The sequence below is a fragment of the Ochotona princeps genome, chromosome X (assembly GCF_030435755.1).
Source record: "Ochotona princeps isolate mOchPri1 chromosome X, mOchPri1.hap1, whole genome shotgun sequence".
NCBI classification, from domain to species: domain Eukaryota; kingdom Metazoa; phylum Chordata; class Mammalia; order Lagomorpha; family Ochotonidae; genus Ochotona; species Ochotona princeps.
The window spans coordinates 81,734,011-81,754,013 of record NC_080865.1 but is presented as its reverse complement, the minus strand read 5'-3'; the positions used below and the strand labels follow the sequence as shown (position 1 = coordinate 81,754,013).

At 41.1% G+C, this 20,003-nt stretch overlaps 1 protein-coding gene across 3 annotated transcripts in view; it reads left to right on the top strand.

Annotated features, from left to right (window-relative positions):
- Nucleotides 1–20,003, top strand: part of LAMP2 (lysosomal associated membrane protein 2) — a 40,639-nt gene that overhangs the window by 8,024 nt on the left and 12,612 nt on the right. For all 3 annotated transcript variants that reach the window (XM_012927732.2, XM_012927733.2, XM_012927734.3), the window contains exons 2-8: nt 7,235–7,353; nt 8,116–8,326; nt 11,797–11,955; nt 13,144–13,331; nt 14,580–14,702; nt 19,272–19,332; nt 19,727–19,891. In XM_012927732.2, the coding sequence (XP_012783186.2) occupies nt 7,235–7,353; nt 8,116–8,326; nt 11,797–11,955; nt 13,144–13,331; nt 14,580–14,702; nt 19,272–19,332; nt 19,727–19,891 (1,026 nt within the window). The remainder of the gene's footprint in view (nt 1–7,234; nt 7,354–8,115; nt 8,327–11,796; nt 11,956–13,143; nt 13,332–14,579; nt 14,703–19,271; nt 19,333–19,726; nt 19,892–20,003) is intronic.

Here is a 20,003-nt window from a genome sequence, read left to right as displayed (position 1 = left end):
TTCTGGGAAGCAGCAGTGATGGCTCAAGTACAGTTTAGTTCCTACTATCCATGTACTAGACCTGAATTGAGTTCCTAGCTATTTTTTTTAAACAAATAATTGTGTTTCTGCCTTAGAAACAGTGCTACAATTTTTTAAAGATTTATTTATTTATTTTTATTGGAAAGCCAGATATATGGAGAGGAGGAGAGACAGAGAGGACGATCTTCCGTTCACTCCCCAAGCGGCTACAACGGCTGGGACTGAGCCAATCCAAAGCCAGGAGTCTCTTCTGGGTCTTCCACGTGGGTGCAGTGTCCCAAAGTGTTGGGCCATCCTCGACTGCTTTCCCAGGCCACAGGCAGGGAACTGGATGGGAGGTGGAGCTGCTGGGATTAGAACCAGCGCCCATATGGGATCCTGGCACCTTTAAGACAACTGCTAGGCTATCGTGCTGGGTCCCGTTCCTAGCTTTGGTTCCTGGCTTTAGCCTCACCTCAGCTGGGGTCTAGCTATTACATGTATTTGAGAAGTGAAAATTTTTGAAAAAAAAAATATATATATTTATTAATTTTTTAAAGATTTATTTATTTTATTACAAAGTCAGATATACAGAGAGGAGGAGAGACAGAGAGGAAGATCTTCCATCTGATGCTTCACTCCCTAAGTGAGCGTAACGGCCGGTGCTACGCCGATCCAAATCCGGGAACCAGGAACCTCTTCCGGGTCTCCCGGGTCTCCCACATGGGTGCAGGGTCCCAAAGCATTGGGCCGTCCTCGACTGCCTTCCCAGGCCACAAGCAGGGAGCTGGATGGGAAGTGGAGCTGCCGGGACCAGAACTGGCGCCCGTGTGGGATCCCGGTGTGCTCAAGGCGAGCACCCTAGCTGCCGGGCCCAATATATTTATTTATTTTAAAGAGAGAAGCGAGTGGAATCTTCCATCTGCTGATTGAGTCTCCAAAAGGCTGTAACAGTCAGAGCTGGCCTGGTCTGAAATGAGGATCAGGAATTCCATCTGAGCCTCCAACATGGGTGGCAGGAGCCCGAACACTTGCAGCATCCTCTGTTGTCTTGTTAGGGGGGAACTGGATTGAAAGCTGAGTAGCCAGGGCTTGAACTAGCACTGCAGTGGTTTAACTTCCTGCCCCTCAGTACTGGGAGGGAGCCTCATTTGGAATTGAAGAGTTTGAGGACAGAAGTGCCTAAATTAACATGATGAAAGCAAGTGTAAAGTTTAAAAAAGTCTGAAGGATCCCGGGGTGCTATGTTTACCAGAAAGGGAACTTGTAAACTGGAATCTGACTTGCTTGGTATAGTTCCCTGGGCTCTGATGACTTGATAAAGCTTTTAAAGAAGCTGTCAGAGAATACACATAGCAATTCACAGCAAGGGTAACTTGCCCAGCATCTCACAGCTATTAAATTTGAATGCCTGGTTTGAATTCTAGCTCTTCAACATTAGAAATGGGGGTTCTTAATTACCTCTTATTACCTCTGAGGTCACTGTTTTTAATTGGCTTGGTTTTATCATTGGTGTTGTGTTCTTTCCCCACCTCTGGCTTTGTTGGCTGATGAGTATTTTTCAGCTATGCTTTGGATCAAACAGGCTTGTAAAAATCTAGCCACTTTTTTTTAGCATCTCATGCTTTCACAAGTGAAGTCCAAGTTCTGCAAGAACCTAGAAATGACCTTTCTGGAAACAGAGTTGAAAACTTCTTTAAATAGGAGAAAGTTGGCTTTGTGCCATGCCGGTTTTTTGCTTTGGTAAATAAAGTCTCAACTCTATAATTATATACTTTAGGATGTATCCAGTTGCACACGTTTTTTTTTTTTTTTTTTTTTTTTTTTTTTTTTTTTTGTCATAAAGCCTGTCAAACAAAAATGGCCTGGCTACTCTCAGGTCAAACATAGCAATGAAGATGGAAATTGCTTGCTAGAAATTTTTTTAAACCAATGTGTAGATTTACCTTGTGGGAAGAGCATTTCTCCTAGCTTGAATTTCATGTCAAAATTTGTTGAGGGGGGGCTTTGGGGGAATTTGCAGGTTCATAATTCGGCAGAGTTAGAGGCCTGGCCTTCCTGTAACCATATTAAACTCTGTCCTTACTGTAGGGTATTTTCACCTTGATGCAATCAGTCAGTGTTTATTGAAAAGCTTGTATGTATTCAGTACTACGGGGAATGTTGAGAGGTAGAGGAACAATAATACACATGGTCTCCTCCACCATGGCATCAGTGATGGATGGCATTCATATAAAAGGCATACTCCTGGGGGTTGTGGTGTAGATAACATTTTTTGATTAAGGGAACAAAATTAGAATTCATAAGAGTTACAGGCACATTATCAAAAGAGAATCTTGAAGCCATTGATACATAATAGTTCATCTATAGACTTTGGTGATTTTTTTTAAGTAATGAATTACTTTATATTCTGATTTCCCATGGCACACCAGTTTCGTTTGAAGTAACAGTTGAAAATTGCTTTTGGATATTATGACAGTAGGGAGGAGGCAGACTTGATTGGCATGAAGTCACTGAGTAATTCAGAATAGTATGAAATATTACTGAAACATGGAGCCATGCATTGTACCTACTCGTTTAGGTTTTCTAGACGTAAGGACAGCTTTGTGGACAAAATGGCTACAGAAAATATAAATAGCATAGGCAGCTTTATTGCGAGAGAAATATAATGTTACTGATTTTAAACAGAAGGAATTTATGACAAAGGTAGCAGGGCATACTGTGAAGCTTTTGCCACAATTTCCTTTCTAGATATATAACCAACAAATCCACACTCACATGTATTTACCAATATTGTGTGTAAAAATGCTTACAGTAGCCTTTGTAATAGAACCAAAGAGGACACTATCCAAATGTCCAAGACTAGCACAGATAAATAATGTAGAGTTGGGCCCGGCGGCGTGGCCTAGCGGCTAAAGTCCTCGCCTTGAAAGCCCCGGGATCCCATATGGGCGCCGGTTCTAATCCCAGCAGCTCCACTTCCCATCCAGCTCCCTGCTTGTGGCCTGGGAAAGCAGTCGAGGACGGCCCAAGGCATTGGGATCCTGCACCCACGTGGGAGACCCGGAAGAGGTTCCAGGTTCCCGGCTTCGGATCGGCGCGCACTGGCCCGTTGCGGCTCATTTGGGGAGTGAATCATCGGACGGAAGCTCTTCCTCTCTATCTCTCCTCCTCTGTGTGTATCTGGCTGTAACAAAAGGAATAAATCTTTAAAAAAAAAAATAACGTAGAGCATAGTTTCACACCTAATCAAAGAAAGGTATAGGACCAGGGCAGTGAGAATGACTAACCTGCGGTTATGCACGACTTGGGTGAATCTCTCTAAACATGATGTTGAATGAAAAGCAGCTAGATGCCAAAGGTAGCATAGTGAATGATTCCATTTGTGTCAAGTTGAAAAACGGGTAAAACTGATCTATAGTGTTAGAAATCAGGATAGTGAGCTTTAACAAGTAAATAAAAACTTGGGCCCCTCCCACCCACTTGGGAGACCTAGCTCCTGGGTTTGTTTGGTCTGGCCCAGCTGAGCATTGGTTATTGCTGGTATTTGTGGGTAGGGAGGACTGAAGAATTAAGGATAATTCTCTCCCTCTCTTTTTTTGTCTCTTTCTTTAGAATAAGTAAGAATGAATAAGTAAACTTTAGAAGAGAAGTTACAAAAGTAGTTACCTTTGGGAGGGGAATAGTAACCAAAAAGGGAAACGAGGAGCTTTGGAAGCATTGGTAATGTTCTGTTTCTTAACACCAGTGGGTTCAGTTTGTGGAAATTCTATAAACTGTGTACTTACTGTGTTATGTCACTTTTCCTTTTATATATGTTATTCATGCTTTTCTTTCTTTTATTTTTTTTTAAGATTTATTTTATTTTTATTACAAAGTCAGATATACTGAGAGGAGGAGAGATAGAGAGGAAGTGGAGCTGCTGGGATTAGAACCAGCGGCCATATGGGATCAAGGCGAGGACTTTAGCCACTAGGCCACGCTGCCGAGCCCCTTCTTTGTGTATGTTATATATCAATAAAATCTTTACTTTGTAAGAGATATATCAGCTCAGAATGACTGGTCCTACTGGCTGTACAACCCCCATATCTTGCTACTGAGCTACACTATCACTAAATGTGACACAGCAGCTTGCATCACTGCCCACTTGACCACCAGCCCTGCTGGTCCTGCAGCCGGGGTGCTCTATCTCGTGCAGCTACTTCCCCTCCCTCCAGGGCATTTGTTCCAGTCCTGGTTCCATTGGAAGCCCTCCTATTTAAAATGTGGGGTGAATATCTTTGTTAGGCAGCATTTAGCCCAAGTGCTCCTTCTTGCTGCAAGGCAGACTGGGAAAGTGATTATTTTTTTCCCCAGCTTTTTTACTTTACTTTGTTTTATTTTATTTTATAATTTTTCTAAAGATTTATTTATTTTTATTAGAAAGGCGGATGTAGGGCTTGGCAGCGTGGCCTAGTGGCTAAGGTCCTCGCCTTGATCCCATATGGCTGGTGGTTCTAATCCCAGCAGCTCCACTTCCTCTCTATCTCTCCTCCTCTCAGTATATCCGACTTTGTAATAAAAATAAAATAAATCTTAAAAAAAAAAAAAAGAAAGGCGGATGTACAGAGAGGAAAGACAGAGAGGAAGATCTTCCATCTGATGGTTCACTCCTCAAATGGCCGCGATGGCTGGAGCTGAGCCAATCCGAAGCCAGGAGCCCCTTCCAGGTCTCCCACGCGGGTGCAGGGTCCCAAGGCTTTGGGCCGTCCTCGACTGCTTTCCCAGGCCACAAGCAGGGAGCTGGATGGGAAGCGGAGTCGCCGGGATTAGAACCGGTGCTCATATGGGATCCCAGGCATTCAAGGCAAGGACCTTGACCACTATGCTATTGCGCCAGGCTCTTCCCCAACTTTTTTAGTGCACAGTGATATCCACTAGAAATTCCAAACAAGGGGACTTTATTTCAGGTTCAGGGCAGCCTAAAGGAGAAGGGAATATTTATTCAGGTGATGTTTAGGTCAGTAGAAGAAAGGTAGTTTTCAAATGCTAACCACAGTAGAAGCCTCAAGGTAGAGGTTGAATAGAATATGACATTTGGGTGTGTTGGAAACGAGTTTAACTGGATTAAAGGGTGTGTTCTGGGAAAATGGGTTGAGAGAAGCTAAAGTAATAGGGTGGGACAAGATTAAGGAAAGACAAGCAAAGGAATTCACATTTAGTATGGGAATATTGGAGCCAATAAAACTTTTTAAACAAGAAAGTGTCCTGAAAGGAAATGATATTTAAGGACGATTAATGTGACAGTACTTCTAGGGGTAACCAGGGAGCCTCTGTAATGATTAAAAGAAGGACGGTAGGTTGGGACTAGAAATCAAAGCAATGATTGAATTTAAGAGAAAACTAGGAAAAGATAGGATTTCACAGAGTAGAAACTCTAAAATTTCTGGGTTTGAGTGACTGACCTGGTTTTCATTTAGTGCCAAAGAGGCTGAGGAGAGAAGTGATTGGAGACAGCAGAACAAATTCTAGTTTTGAAAACTACTGACTTGGAGGTGATAGATGTATGGGTGGAAGTGATCTCTGTGCAATCGGAGATGGAGACCAGGAGTGAAAAGAATGGCTTTCGCAGACAGAAAGGCTGTGAAGAGAGTGGACTGTGTGCTGGAGCCCTCCGGGTATTTCTGTTTTTGTTCATGGGCCACCAGGTAGACAATCTTGAATTTGATGTCAGGTGATAACTTTGAGTTACAGCCTGTGCTATCTGCATCATAAAGCTGCAGTTCTCTTGGTTTGGGGCATACCGATTTTATTACTATTTTGCATGGCTTTTTCGTTTTCCTCTAGTATATGTGGGGCTTTTCATAGTTGTTTGTAAGTTTGGAACAGAAGAATAATATGCTGTATAAGAAGATTTGCAGTTGATTTGAAGAAGTGTGAGTTCTCAGAGCGCCACTGTGGGTTAGGGCTGGAACGGGATCACAGCTCCATGCCATTTTCAACTCAGAGAAAAGTCATTGTAACATTGACATAAGTCTCACAAGGTCTTTTGGGGCCTTAGCCAATAAGCTTAGTCACTGTCAGTAACCGCACGCTTTGGCCTAAGTGTGTTCTTTAGGCTTCCCAAGACAGCCAGGTCTCCAGAGCATGACACTAGGCTTCTGTGTACAACTTGAAACAAATTGGCAACATGTCCCTGCCTGTGGATGACACCGAATTTCTCATATATCATTAATGGTTATGCAGTTATCTTGAGAAGACGGCTTAGTCCTTGTATATGGTGTGAGAAAGTGAAAATCATTGGGTGGTTGTCTACTACCTTACACTGCCGTGTTCGTCAGCCAGTTTCCTTACTCGGAGTTAGTGTTTTGAGTCTTTGGGCTCAGTGTAAAAACTCCCAGGGCTTTTGTGTCTTTATAAAGTTTCTCTGCCTCTTTAGAGGTGGCAGATGGAGAATTTAGGAAATAGTTTTGAATGCATGTCAAAAGATTCATCAGCCTTGCTAATCAACCACATTTTAAAGTGAAACAGATGAAACTTCAGTTTATGGAAGGTTTTTCTTAGAGATGTAATGACTGTTCTTTGGTAATAGGATACACATGCTTAGGAGGAGCTACCTCTATTCTGATCACATCTGAGTAAGGGTTGGGGAAGATATCTAGGTGTTTTAGATCTTGTAGCTTGCTATCAGATTTAAAGTGGCAAGACCACAGAACATCAACTCTGTCGTTATTTTTGCAGGGAACATTTCATCAGTGCTTTGAGAGAAGCGATAGCTTTTTCTTTTTTTTTTTTTTTAAAGATTTATTTATTTTTATTTGAAAGGCAGATTTTACAGAGAGATGGGAGAGAGAGAGATCATCCATGCTCTCTGGTTCGCTGCCCTGCCACCTCCAGAACTGAGCTAATTTGAAGCTGGGCCTGTCAAGAATTTTGTTAAAAATTACAAAGAAAAATAATCACTAGGATAGCATATATTAAAAATACCTTGCTTCTCTTTAGAGCTGATTGAAGTTTTTAAAATAAGTACACAAGCATAATTGTATTTGTTTATGGGTTACAGGATGGCATTTTAGTACATGCATACAAGTGTAAGGATTAGATCAAGGTAAGTGGCCTGTCACCTCAGACATTTGGTTTTTCATGTGTATTTTGAACATTCAGAATCTTATACTGTTTTGAAATATACAATTAATTGTTGTTTGAATATTCTGTAGTACAATTTAAAAATCCTATTTTTTTGACATAAATGCAGGAGCCAGCCAGTCATATGCATTTGAACTTGATTTGAAGGATTCAAAAAATGCCACTTGCCTTTATGCAAAATGGCAGATGAATTTCAACATAAGCTACGAAACTATCAACAAAACTACTGTAAGTAAATATTTTAATTTTCCTGGATTTCTGCAGTAAGAATTTAATTTTGCCTTATTTAAAATACTTAAGGTGCGTTTTTTTCAAATATGATTTCATGCTAACTGACTTACATTTCAATTCTGGGTGGTTTTTTTCGGGGGGACGTGAACACTTGTACGTATTCTGTTTAGTGTTGGAATGGATATTCTAATTCATTAGCTCTCTGGGATTTGTTTTTAGAATTGGATTTGGGAAGATTATTTGAGTATTATTTGTTCAAGTCTAACTACTTCGGTAATATGTTTAAAATGTATGCACATGTATCAAAGTTGGCCTCTTTTTAAAGGAGCTTGTTATTAAAATCTTAATCCAATTCTTGTTTAAAATGTTCTTTTTATGAAAGTCTTGCCCCTTAACAGCCTCATTTAAAAAGATTTTTAAAGGTTTATTTGTTTTGAAAGTCAGACTTATAGGAAAGAGGACAACGAGAGATCTTCCTTCTGCTGGTTCAACTCCCAAATGGCCACAGTAGCCAGCAGTGGGCCAGGTTCAAGCCAGTGACTTCATTCTCTTGTGGGTGTTAGGGGCCCCCCGCACTTGAGCCATCTAATGCTGATTTTCCCAGGCCATTAGCAGGGAACTGGATCATAAGTGGGAGCAGGTGGTGTCTTAATCTGTTGCATCCCAACACCAGCCCCAGAAATGTGTGATACAGTCTGAAATGCTTGGTGCTCATTGCTGCCTATTTGTTTTTTACTCACAGAATTCTTTCTCTTTTAGAAATCCGTTACTCCAGGTTTTAGCAATGTGACATATAAGGGAAGCTCTTGTGGGGATGACGAGAATGGTCCCAAAATAGCAGTGCAGTTTGGGTCCGCTTTTTCCTGGTCTGTGAATTTCACCAAGAAAGCATCTCACTATTTGATCGACAGCATTTCATTTTCCTACAACACTAGTGATAACACAGTATTTTCTGGCGCTAAAGACAAAGGTAACCTTATTAACTGGATTTGTGCCATGTCCTCTTGCTTTTTTATTGATAATAGAAATGTAACCAGTTTAAAAGTCATCATTATGCCTGTCTATCTTCCTAACCACAATGAAAATATCATAGCTTTTAGTCCCTTGGCTCTTACTCTGACACCCATGCATAGTGGTGTTTGTGACAGTGGTATTTGCTGTCATTATTCACGTGTTTTGCTCTGTGCTAGGTATTACTCTAGATGTCTTACCTGTAGCATTTCATATAATCCCTTTTTTAAAAATGTGGTCAAGTTTTTTCTGCTTATTTGGTTTTTCTATTTGATTTTATGATAAAATTCCATAGGCTTTGGGATTTCCCTTAATAGCAACCCTGGAAAGCAGATATTGTCTTAACAGTTATTTGCTATCATATCTATGGTATGTATATCTGTATATGATACCACATGTAAAAATTGTGGGGTTTATCTATTTTTTGTGGTCTGTCTTGTATGTATGTGTGTGTGAGCATATATATATATATATATATATATATATATATGTATATATATGTATATATATTTAATGGGGTGTTTTTATCTTATATGTATGTGCTCTGCCTTGCCTCAGAGCTAGTGAAAGAATTGGAGAGACAAAGCTAAGTTGTGTTCTGAAGTCATGGAGAATTGGTAAACATTAAGCTCAGTCTCATTTTTTATATTTGCTGCTTGTGTTTCTCTTTGAGTAGTGGAGGGTTTATTTTTATTTTAGGTGATGTTTACATAGTTGGTCAGGGTGGGAATGATTGAGAGTTAGGGAAAAGTGGGTGTGATCATTGTTTCTAAATATTCTATTTCTCCTTCCTGTTTTTGGGGAAGGGGACAGATAAAGGAGAGAAGCCATGCCCAGCCTCCCAACCGCCCCAGTACCCTAGGATGGAGAATGGTCACCCAGTGTTGACCCATGGTCCCAATGTGGTACATGCTTCATGGGTTTTGCCCAGGTGGTTTCAGTAGTTCCGAAATGCTATCTATCTTGCCAATTCAAGGATGAGGCTGCATTGTCTGACTATGTCGGCAACGCCCGCGTCGCCGCGTACCCCGAGCCGAGCAGAGGGGCTAGGGTTACAAACAGACAACACATAAGACAACACAAGACAACACGCAGTGGGTCACTCTTGTACACAGAATGCCAAACTTATTTGGGGTCAGCCTGCATCTTTTATAGTCTGCCTAGTCCCTCCCAGTATTATCCCAACGTTCAAGCAACTCCTAAACTCCCCTGGGGGCATCTTAACAAAGGGGAAGTTAGGAAGAGTAACTTGCAGTCAAGCCAGGGGCTAAAATGCATTAGGCCAAGATTGCCCATTCTGTTACCCCTTAGAAACAAGGTAAGCTGTGGAGTTAACCCTTGGGAGACCGGGGCCTACATGACTAGTTGACCTTCGAGTCTCCATTCACCCAGATATTTGCTATCATTGCTTGGCTGGGGTAGTTGTTCAACTTGTTCTGTTCTGTTTCCTCTGCTGTGGTACCAGATGTCCTCTGCAGACCCCAGTGGACTCTGTCTTCACTGAGGATCAGTTCTCACAGGTGGGCCTAAAGACCCAGGCCAGGTGACCTAGGCCCTGCCAGACCCGCTTGTCCCGGGGCTCATGGACCCAGTACCCAGCACCCAAGCACGCAGCAGAGGGTTTATAAATCTTTTATAATGTGAGGAAATGGTGTAGTATTTGCACATAATCCACACGCATTTTCCTGTATACATTTAGATAATCTCTAGATTACTTATCAGTGGTATACATACTTATCAATAATAATATAATATAAATAGTTGTGCTTAAGAAATAATGACAAAATGTGTGCTTGTTTAATTATATCTGCATGTTTACTGCAGATATAATTAAAAGTATTTTCTATCTCTGATTGACTGGGCCCAGGCATGTGGAAACCACCGATACAGAGGGCTGACTGACTGTATACAGCAAGCTTTGCATGTGGTACATAGTCCTTGGGCCCATCTGTGCATTCCTGTGCTTGATCCTAGCATGTTCTCACCACTAGTCCTGATTAGCAGAAAGAAAGAAGTCCGTGTGCGCTGGAAGAATGAGAACACTTGGTTAAAAAGCAGCTTGTGCACTGCCACTGTGACTAATGATAGAATTTGAGTAAGTGGAGAATTTGGATTAGGATATTTCCAGCAGGGGGAAGTATAGCTTGTGCAGTGGTAATTGGAGAACTGCCGAAGGAAAAGCCTTGGAAGCCAAGGAAAGACATTTAACTTGATGGGAAAGACACTGCAGAACCATTTTAGCTTTTTTTTTTTAAAGCAACAGAATGATGTAGCAAAAGCAGAGACAATAGTTGATGAAGAAGAATCTGCAGGATTAATTTGGAAGAGAGGAGACTGCAGGCAAAGATTCCAATGTTAAGAGGCTGTTACAGTAATCAAGGGCTGATGTAATAATGTCCGGGCCATGGGAGCAGCAGTAAAAGCAAAATGTACATAGAAAAACAAGGAAGTCTAAATGTTCATATTTCTCTCCCCGCCTTTATTTTGAACAGACGGAACTCTTTTTTTTTTTTTAGTAGCTTCTTTGAAATAAGAGATTTTAAAACTGTTTGCAACCTAAAATCTCTCCCTTTTAAAGGGACTGTTAAGAATTGTTTTTGAAATAATTCAGTCTTTTAAAATACTACTTTATGTATCTGAAAATTGGAATAACTTTCTTTTTATGATCAAAATGTAGAAAATTACAGAGAATAAAATTATAGATACACATGTACCCCCATTTATCTAGCAGTAATAAATGCAGCTTTTAAAAAATTGTTTCATTTTTTATTTGATTAAATAAATAACATTTTGAGGGCCAGTGCTGTAGCGTAGCACATAAAGCTGCTGCCTGTCGTGCTGACATCTGTGTGGATGCTAGTTTGAGTTCTGCCTGCTCCACTTCCAACTCACCTCCGTGGTAATGTATTTGGGAAAGCACTGGAAAATGGCCCCAGTCTTTGCACCTAAACACCCTTGTAGGAGACTGAAAAGAAGCTCCTGGCTTTGGACTGGTCCAGCTCTGACTGTTGTGGCTATTTGGGGACTGAACCAATGATGTAAGATCTCTCACATAGATGGCAGGGGCCCAAGTGCTTGGGCAGTCATCTGCTGTTTTCCCATGTGCATTATCAGAGAGTTGTATTAGAAGCAGTGAAAACGAGTCTTGAACTGGCACTCATATGGGATACTGGTGTTGCAGGCAGCAGCTTAACCCACTGCACCACCACATGCATTCCTCATATTTCTTCTTTAGCTCCATTTGGTTTTCCCCTTATTCTGTAAGTTTCAGCCTCAGTAACTGTCACTCCCTGGAACATGTCATGTGTTGTCACTTTGGGCATGGAATGGGGCAGGTTGAGAGAAGAAAGCCAGTATAAATATGTATGTTTATGTTATCAGATTTCTATTACCTTCTTTGCAAAAGCTGTTGTTAATCTTGTTTTATAGGAATTATTAATGTTAGTGACTCTGTGAAAATTGAAATTCCTTTGAATTCCATGTTTAAATGCAATAGTTTATTAACGTTGAAGATGAATGATGTTGTGCAGAACTACTGGGGAGTTGTTGTGCAAGCTTTTGTTGAAAATGGCACAGTGAGCAAAAAAGGTGAGTACTGAAAGAATGTATGTCTATACTTGAGTCCTGCTTTAATCTTGGAGTACAGCAGGTAGATTTTATTGAAGTTGTTATCTGAAAGCATTTATATACTAAGACTTGTTCCTGGCTTTCATTGAACTATAAAGTTTTAGTAAATAATAGCAATCCTTATCAATTTAGATTTTATGATGCACATGTTTTGAAATGGCCTTTTAAAAGATTGTATTAGCTGATAAAACCTAATTGTTGAACAGATGTAATAGCTGGATCATCAGCTCTTCAGGAGTTCTAAGAACAGAGCCTAGAAATGAGATTTCTGTGTTTTAATTTTGCAAGTTGATTTTATAACTTCAGTATGACTTCATGGAAATGTAAGATTTATTACTCACTAATACTGTGAAATTGCTAACAGTTTCTTTTTTTAAAAAAGATGCTATTTATTTTTATTGGAAAGTAAGATACACAGAGAGGAGAGACAGAGAGGAAGATCTCCCATCCGCTGATTCACTCCCGTAGTGGCTGCAATGGCTGGAATTGAGACAATCCTAAGCCAGCAGTCAGGAGCCGCTTCTGGGTCTCCCATGCGGGTGCAGGGTCCCAAGGCTTTGGGTCACCCTCGACTGCTTTCCCAGGCCACAGGCAGGGAGCTGGATGGGAAGTGGAGTAGCTTGGCTATGGACTGGTGCCCATATGGGAACCCGGAGCATACAAGGTGAGGACTTTAGCCACTAGAGATTAAAATGCTTTTTTCCCCCTCTTTTAGAGAGTATACAAATAAGATTCTTTAATATATAAAGCTTTTATTGATTTCTGAGCTCTTTCCTATTCGACAGCTTTCTTCTTTTTATAACGGTTGTATGTGGGATGGCAGAAGGTGCAGGATAGGTAGGAATGAAATGTTTGCTGCCTTACATCCCTGAATTTTACACCAGAGGCTGGTGAAATTCTTTGGGATGAGCATGCAGCCATGCGTGAGTAAATAAAACATTTATGGTGTATTATAATGCAGACATCTTTCAGATATGAAGCAGCAGTTTGAGAACCTGTCTCATTTAGTTGAAAATTATACTAACAAGGTGTTCTTTCCCATTATTAGAGCCCTCTTGAATTCTGATCTTGAGAAATATTTTACTCTGCCTCGGCCTTACCAATTAAGAAAAAGTTCATTCTAGTTTATTTTATTCTTGCTTGTTTTAGAGTTTCTGTGCGATGAAGACAAGCCTTCTACTACAGTGACACCTGTCACCCACACCACCGTGCCATCTTCTACTACAACTCCCACTCCAAAGGAAAAACCAGGGGTTGGAACCTATTTGGTTCGTAATAGCAACGGTACTTGTCTTCTGGCTACCATGGGGCTGCAGCTGAACATCACTCAGGACAAGGTGTGTCTTCTGAATTGTTGCATCCTTTTGCCTTTTTCTTTTCAATACTGTATGTTATACTGCCAGCCCAACAGAAATGGCTCAGTTTTAAGTGGAGATTTGGTATCGACTTGCTGGATTTTGATTAGTTTGAAGTTAATTATCATTATGGAAATTTAATACAGCTTTCAATGTATTTTCTTGCCTGGCAGAAATCCTGGCAGTTTAAAGGAGTCTTGGAGTTTCATTCTATTTACCATTAGTAGATCAGCATATAAACAGTTGATATTGATGTTAGATAGTTTAAAGTATAACTCAGTCACACTTTGATCTGAAACACACTGTTCGTGGGTACACAGGAACAGTGGGACTGTTTCTGTAGTGATTTGATGACTCATAGCATATCAATAAACTAAAGTACACAGTGGTATTTCCCAGCCTCAATTTACACTGTAGAGGGAGTGCTACTGAAAAAAATAATCTGATTTCCAGGATCCTGTGACTTAAACAAGCTAGACAAATGGCTCTTGTGCTCCATAAAAGTGTGTGTTTTTGTTTTTCTTGTTGCTGAGGGATACTTCCTTGTTGTCCTTTTTTTTTTTTTTAAAGCAAAAATTTTATTTATATGAAGAGGACAGAATTCAGAGATAACAATTCTGTTTTTAAGATTTTTAAATTTAGTTTGATTTGAAAGGCAGAGAGAGGAGAGACAGAGAGAAGGATCTTCCATCTGCTGGTTCCCTAAATGGCCGGAATGGCTGGAGCTGAGCCAATCTGAAGCCAGCAACCAGGAGCCAGGAGATTGTTCCTGGTCTCCCACATGGGTACAGGGTCCCAAGGCTTTGGGCTGTCCTCTGCCACTTTCCCAGGCCATAAGCAGGGAGCTGGATTGGAAGTGGAGCAGTGAAGAGATGAACCGGCACCCATATGAGGTGCTGGCACTTGCAGGTGGAAGATTAGCCAATTGAGCCATTGTACTGACCTCTATAGATAACAGTTTTGATAACCATACTTCCCTCATTTCTTCAGTCTCCCCTCTAACCTTTAATTTTTGCTGTACAATAATTTCAAGATACTGTTTTCAGTTATCCAAGTCATGGCTTGAGGACCGGTGCTTATTTATTTTTTAATCTGAAAATAAGGTACCATAAATCTAACTATCCTAGCAAAGGGTTTTTGTCTTCACCAAAGTTGGTCTTATTAGACTCTAAGGCTTTACTGTCAACTTGTGTAGTTAATATGCACCTTTCTACCCCTTTTCCCCTGAAGGTTACTTCGGTTATTAATGTCAATCCCAACTTAACTGACTCCACTGGCAGCTGCTCTCCTCAAACTTCTCAACTTAGGCTGAATGGCAGCACCATTAAGTATCTTGACTTTGTCTTTGCTGTGGTGAGTAACAACTTTTTTTTTTTTTTTACAATTTAGATTTTCTTAGAAAATATATCCAAGACACAGTTTTTTATGTATGTAGGGGAGTGGCTATTAAATCTTATTTTCGATCCCAACACTATTTAATTTTAGAAGGTAGTCTATTGATCTCTGCTCATCCCAGAGTTGGTTTGATGTTCTGGAGGCTGGACACTGTTATGATTGCCCACCTTGAGTAGCCCTTCTGCCATTATATAGATTCTAGTGTAGGAGCAAGAATTAACTCACCTGAAAACAACCTGTCTGAGGTATATGGACATAATTAATTTCTGTGATAATGATTCTCCATTACTGGTTGGACAACTCTAATGTTTAGAATAATATCTTTTTTTAAAGATTTATTTATTTTTATTACAAAGTCAGATATACAGAGAGGAGGAGAGACAGAGAGGAAGATCTTCCATCCGATGATTCACTCCCCAAATGAGCCGCAACGGCTGGTGCTGTGCCAATCTAAAGTCAGGAACCAGGATCCTGCTCCGGGTCTCCTACGTGGGTGCAGGGTCCCAAGGCTTTGGGTCATCCTCGACTGCTTTCCCAGGCCACAAGCAGGGAGCTGGATGGGAAGTGGAGCTGCCGGGATTAGAACCGGCGCCCATATGGGATCCTGGCGCATTCAAGGCAAGGACTGTAGCCGCTAGGCCATGCTGCCGGGCCCATAGAATAATATCTTAATCCTTTTAGAAACCGTACTATTTGTAATAGTGTCAGAAATAATACTAACATTTATTACTTTTTTCTTTTTTATTTCCATGTCTATGAAAATTTTGAAGATTTTATTTTTTAATGTGAAAGGCAGAGTTATAGTGACAAAAAATATCTTCCAGTTCATTCATTCTATTATGGAGACTTTCCAGTGAATTTTTAATTTGCTCTATTGCATCCTCCATTTCCAACAACTCAACTTGATTTTGTTTCAGTGTTGCTATTTGCTGTGTGACATACTCCTTAAATTCTTTCAACTCTTCTATGTGCTTCTCATTGTTGATAAGAAGCTTTTAAATGAGTTTTTTGAATTCTTTATCCTCCATTTTCTTGATGTCTTCCTCAGTTAATTCTAAGGTTGGCAGAGGGTTTTGCTACTTTGCAGGGGAGTCTTCAGTAATTCCATTGTGCCTTGTGTCTCTTTTGCTCTTGGTCATTGTACTTCTGGTTAGCACATTCTTCTCCTTAGGGCTGGTTTCTAAACTGTGTCACCCACAGGTCTACAACTCAGTTTTACTTACTGTGGTTGTTACATGACTCTTTGTTTGCAGTCACTTGTGCCACTCCCTCCAGCGAGTTCCAGGTCTGGGTTCTTATGTTAGACTTCCAACCTGCTCTCAGTAGCCCCAGCTCCTGGCTTACCACTCTACCTCCTGTGATACTGTACTGAGGCTGCACCATTGTCTGTACAACCTTCTTCCATTTCCGGTTTGAGCAGTTCCCAGGCTTAGGGAGACACCAGATGTCCTAAATAGCTAGGTTGTTGTTGGTGCTGATCTTGCTGGCTGTTAGGTCTGAGGGCCACAAAGACCTGTTTTTAGTCGTAGGATGCCAAAGTTGGTATTATTTTCTTTTTTAAAAGATCTATTTATTTTCATTGGAAAGTCAGATATACAGAGAGAAGGAGAGACAGAGAGGAAGATCTTCCCTCCAATAACTCACTCCCCAACTGACTGCAATGGGTGAAGCTAAGAGATAGGAACTTCTTCTGTGTTTCCCATGCTGGTGCAGGTCCCAAGTCTTTGGGCCATCCTCGACCACTTTCCCAAGTCACAAGCAGGGAGCTGGACGGGAATTGGGCTGGTCAGGACATGAATTGGTGCCCATATGGGATCCTGGCATGTGCAAAACGAAGACTTTAGCTTCTAAGCTACTGTGCCAGGCTTGGTATTATTTTCAGTGTGAGACCAGTGCAATGCACTGAGCTTAGTGAGGTCACTTCCAGCTCAGCTCATGTGCAGCTCATTGTTGTCCCTGCAGTCTCCAAACCTTTGGCACTGTGTGCAAAATGGTGCCTGATGTGCCACTTGTGCCATTAGGTCTGGGGACTACCTGGACGTATTTTGGGTGGAACCTATAGGATGCCACGTTGTTGCAATGCACTGAGCCCAAAATGAGCTCACTCCCAGCTTAGTGCACACACAGTCCTGTGGCATAGCCTTTGCCTCCCTACACAAAATGGCACCTGATTCAGTTCTAGTGGGAGTCTAGTGTGAAATCTACCCTGTTCCCACCCCACCAGTTTGGGATCTGCTGCTCTGTCTCTGCTCCTGGTCAAATCAGACAAACCAGAAGGACAGGCAATTCTTTGTGTGTTTCACTTCGTGAGCTCCTGATAAACTCTCCTTCCCACCTGGCTGCTGGTGGAGCTGTAGCAGCTAGTGTTCAGATCACTGCTTGCTGAATACCGCTGGGTTATCTGCAACTTCACACCGTTGTCTCCACTGCTTTCCTGTTTCTGTCATTGTCCAGGTGCCCCTCTGTTGTTGGTCTGTCCTCTCCTGTTTCCTCAAATGTTCCATCTTTGCTTCATGCTGGATAATGTTTCTTCATCTGTTTTAGTGTGTTCTTACCCTATTCCACTATCTTGATTCTCCAAAAAAGATGTATTTATTTGAAAGGTACAACAGAGATATTTTTCATCTACTGGTTTGCTCCCTAGTTAGCCACTATACCCAAGGACTAAGTCAGTGCACTATGTCCAGGACTAAGTCAGAAACTTGGAACTAGTTATACTAATGACACTAGTTAAATGCTTGGCATACTTTAAAAAAACTAATTATTTAAAACCCAGAATTAGAGAGGGGAGCAACAGAGAGAGAATGAGACTGTTCCATCCTCTGGTTCACTCCCCAAACGGCCACAACATCCAGAGTTGGACTAGGTTCAAGCCAGGAGCCTGAAACTTCTTGCATGTCTTCCACAAGCATTTGGCAGTCTTCTGCTGCTTTCCCAGGAGCATAGCCAGGGGGCTAGATTGAAATTGGAGCAGCCAGAACATGAACAAATGCCCATATGGGATGCTGTCACAGGCAGAGGCTGGCTTAGCTTCATATGCCACAACACCTCCTGGGATGCTAGTTTAAGATGTAACCCCAAATGGTGACATTTTGACCATTATATGGGCATTTTGAAAAAGTAAGGAAACTTGCAACATCATCAGAGTTTTGGGAAATGCATAGCATGTTTTTCTTTTCTTAGAAAAGTCACCAAAAGTAGTCAGTCAAAGCTTTCCCAGGCATGGTAGCAGGATGCTGGATCAAAAGTAGAGCAGCTAGGACTCCAACTGACACTCATGGGATGCAGTTATGGCAGGTAGCAGCTTAAGCTGCTGCACCACAATAATGAACCTGAGTTCTGGGTTTAAGTCCCAGCTCATTTAAGTGTGTAGCTTCACGGTGAAATGATTTACCATCTCCATGCTTCTGTTATTCTATCTCAAAGTGAAGATTTGATAGCACCTTTGGCTAGGGCTGCCATCATGGTTCAGTGAATCCCTGTTTATAAGATTTGAAGAATAGGGCTTGGCACTAGGAATTGTTTTTAAGATTTCTTGCTCTATTTGAAGTGTTACGGGGAGAGGGAAAGAGAGATTTCTTCCATCTGCTGAATCACACCCCAAAAGGCCACAATAGCCAGGGTTGGGTGAGTCAGAATCCAGGAGCTTCATCTGGGTCTCCCTTGGGGGTGCATGGACCCAAGCACTTGGGCCATCTTCTGCTTTTTCGGTACCTTAGCAGGGAACTGGATTAGAAGTAGAGCAGCTGGGACTCAGCTGGTGCCTATGTGGGATTTATAATAGGTGATGGTTGTTTTAACCCAGATTTGTCACTGCTGGCCTCACTAATAATTTCTTAAATGCTAGCCTACTGTGACTATGCTTATTTTCTGACGACTTTCCTTTCCCTTTCTGCTTCTTTCCTCACCTGATTATAACCCTTTCAAATTCCTTATCCCTGTAGTGACAATGCTTTTGTATTTCCCCTAGTTGGACATAGTTTCTCTCTTGCAATTTTCATGACTTATCCCTTTCTTTGTAGTCGGATCATTTATTTGTTTTTATCTTATCTTCCCTGGCCTATTGCAAACAGAGTGCTGGCAGGATCCAAGTCTGGTTCATTCTGCTAGCTCTCTGGAACATGTAAGATGTATTAGCTTGTGTATACTAAGCACTCAAATAATTTGAATGACTTGCCCAAAAGGATAATAGCCCTGAAAAGGAAAGATTAAAGCTGGTAGGGATTAAAGTCTGGGAGTCTAGGTGAGAGGCTACTGCTTAATCCAAGTGTCAGGAAGAGTGGAATTGAGGGGTAAATGACTCATGATCTGCACAATGGCTAGAACTATATCTCTGGTCCCAAAGTTGAAAATGAAATGCAAAGAAATAGGTTTTTGTCCTATTTTGAGTTGTCTTTTAGTTCTGTTTATTCAGTTGGCCAAGCTCTAATTCCTGGTTTCCTATTTGTGTCATGGTACTATATTGCTTTTCTTCTGTAAATATTAATTTTACTTGTTGATTAACTGGAAGCTTCTTTGTTCCAGCAGAAAAATGAAAATCGCTTCTATCTGAAGGAAGTGAATGTCAGCTTGTTGGTTAATGACTCTGGTAAGCAAAGCATTCGCCTGGGGGAAAGGAGTGTGGGTGGCACTGGAGGAATAGGAACCACAGTTGTCTTGTTACTAAACAGTGCTTTATTTAATGAAACAGAAGATGCTTTGTAAAAAAGTATCCTTTAACACTATGTGGTTCTATCTTGACTGGCATCCCGTATTTTTAAAGTACACTGAACAGTAGCTCAGGATGGTACTGAGATGTTAGACTGTGGAAACATGTATGAAAGATGAGGGAACTTAGGCTGGGAAGACTAGCTTTTTGTGGGTAGACAACTGCTCCCCCTCCCCCCAGCTCCCATATTATCAGTTGAAACCCCTGAGAACTGTTCCGGTTTTGATACTGATGAGGTAGGAAGAAGTTACTAATATCTTTTTTTTCTTTGAAGTTTTCAGCATTTCAAACACCAATCTTAGCTACTGGGATGCCCCGCTGGGAAGTTCTTACATGTGCAACAAAGAGCAGACTATCTCAGTGTCTGAAGCATTTCAGATAAATACCTTTGATCTAAGGGTTCAACCTTTCAGTGTGATAGAAGGAAAGTATTCTACAGGTAAGAATCAGCAACACTTGATTAATGATTTATTTTCTCAGGTTGATTGCTAGGTGGCCTTTCTTTTGAGTCATGAACATTCATATGTTGAAATAGAGAATTATGAAATCTC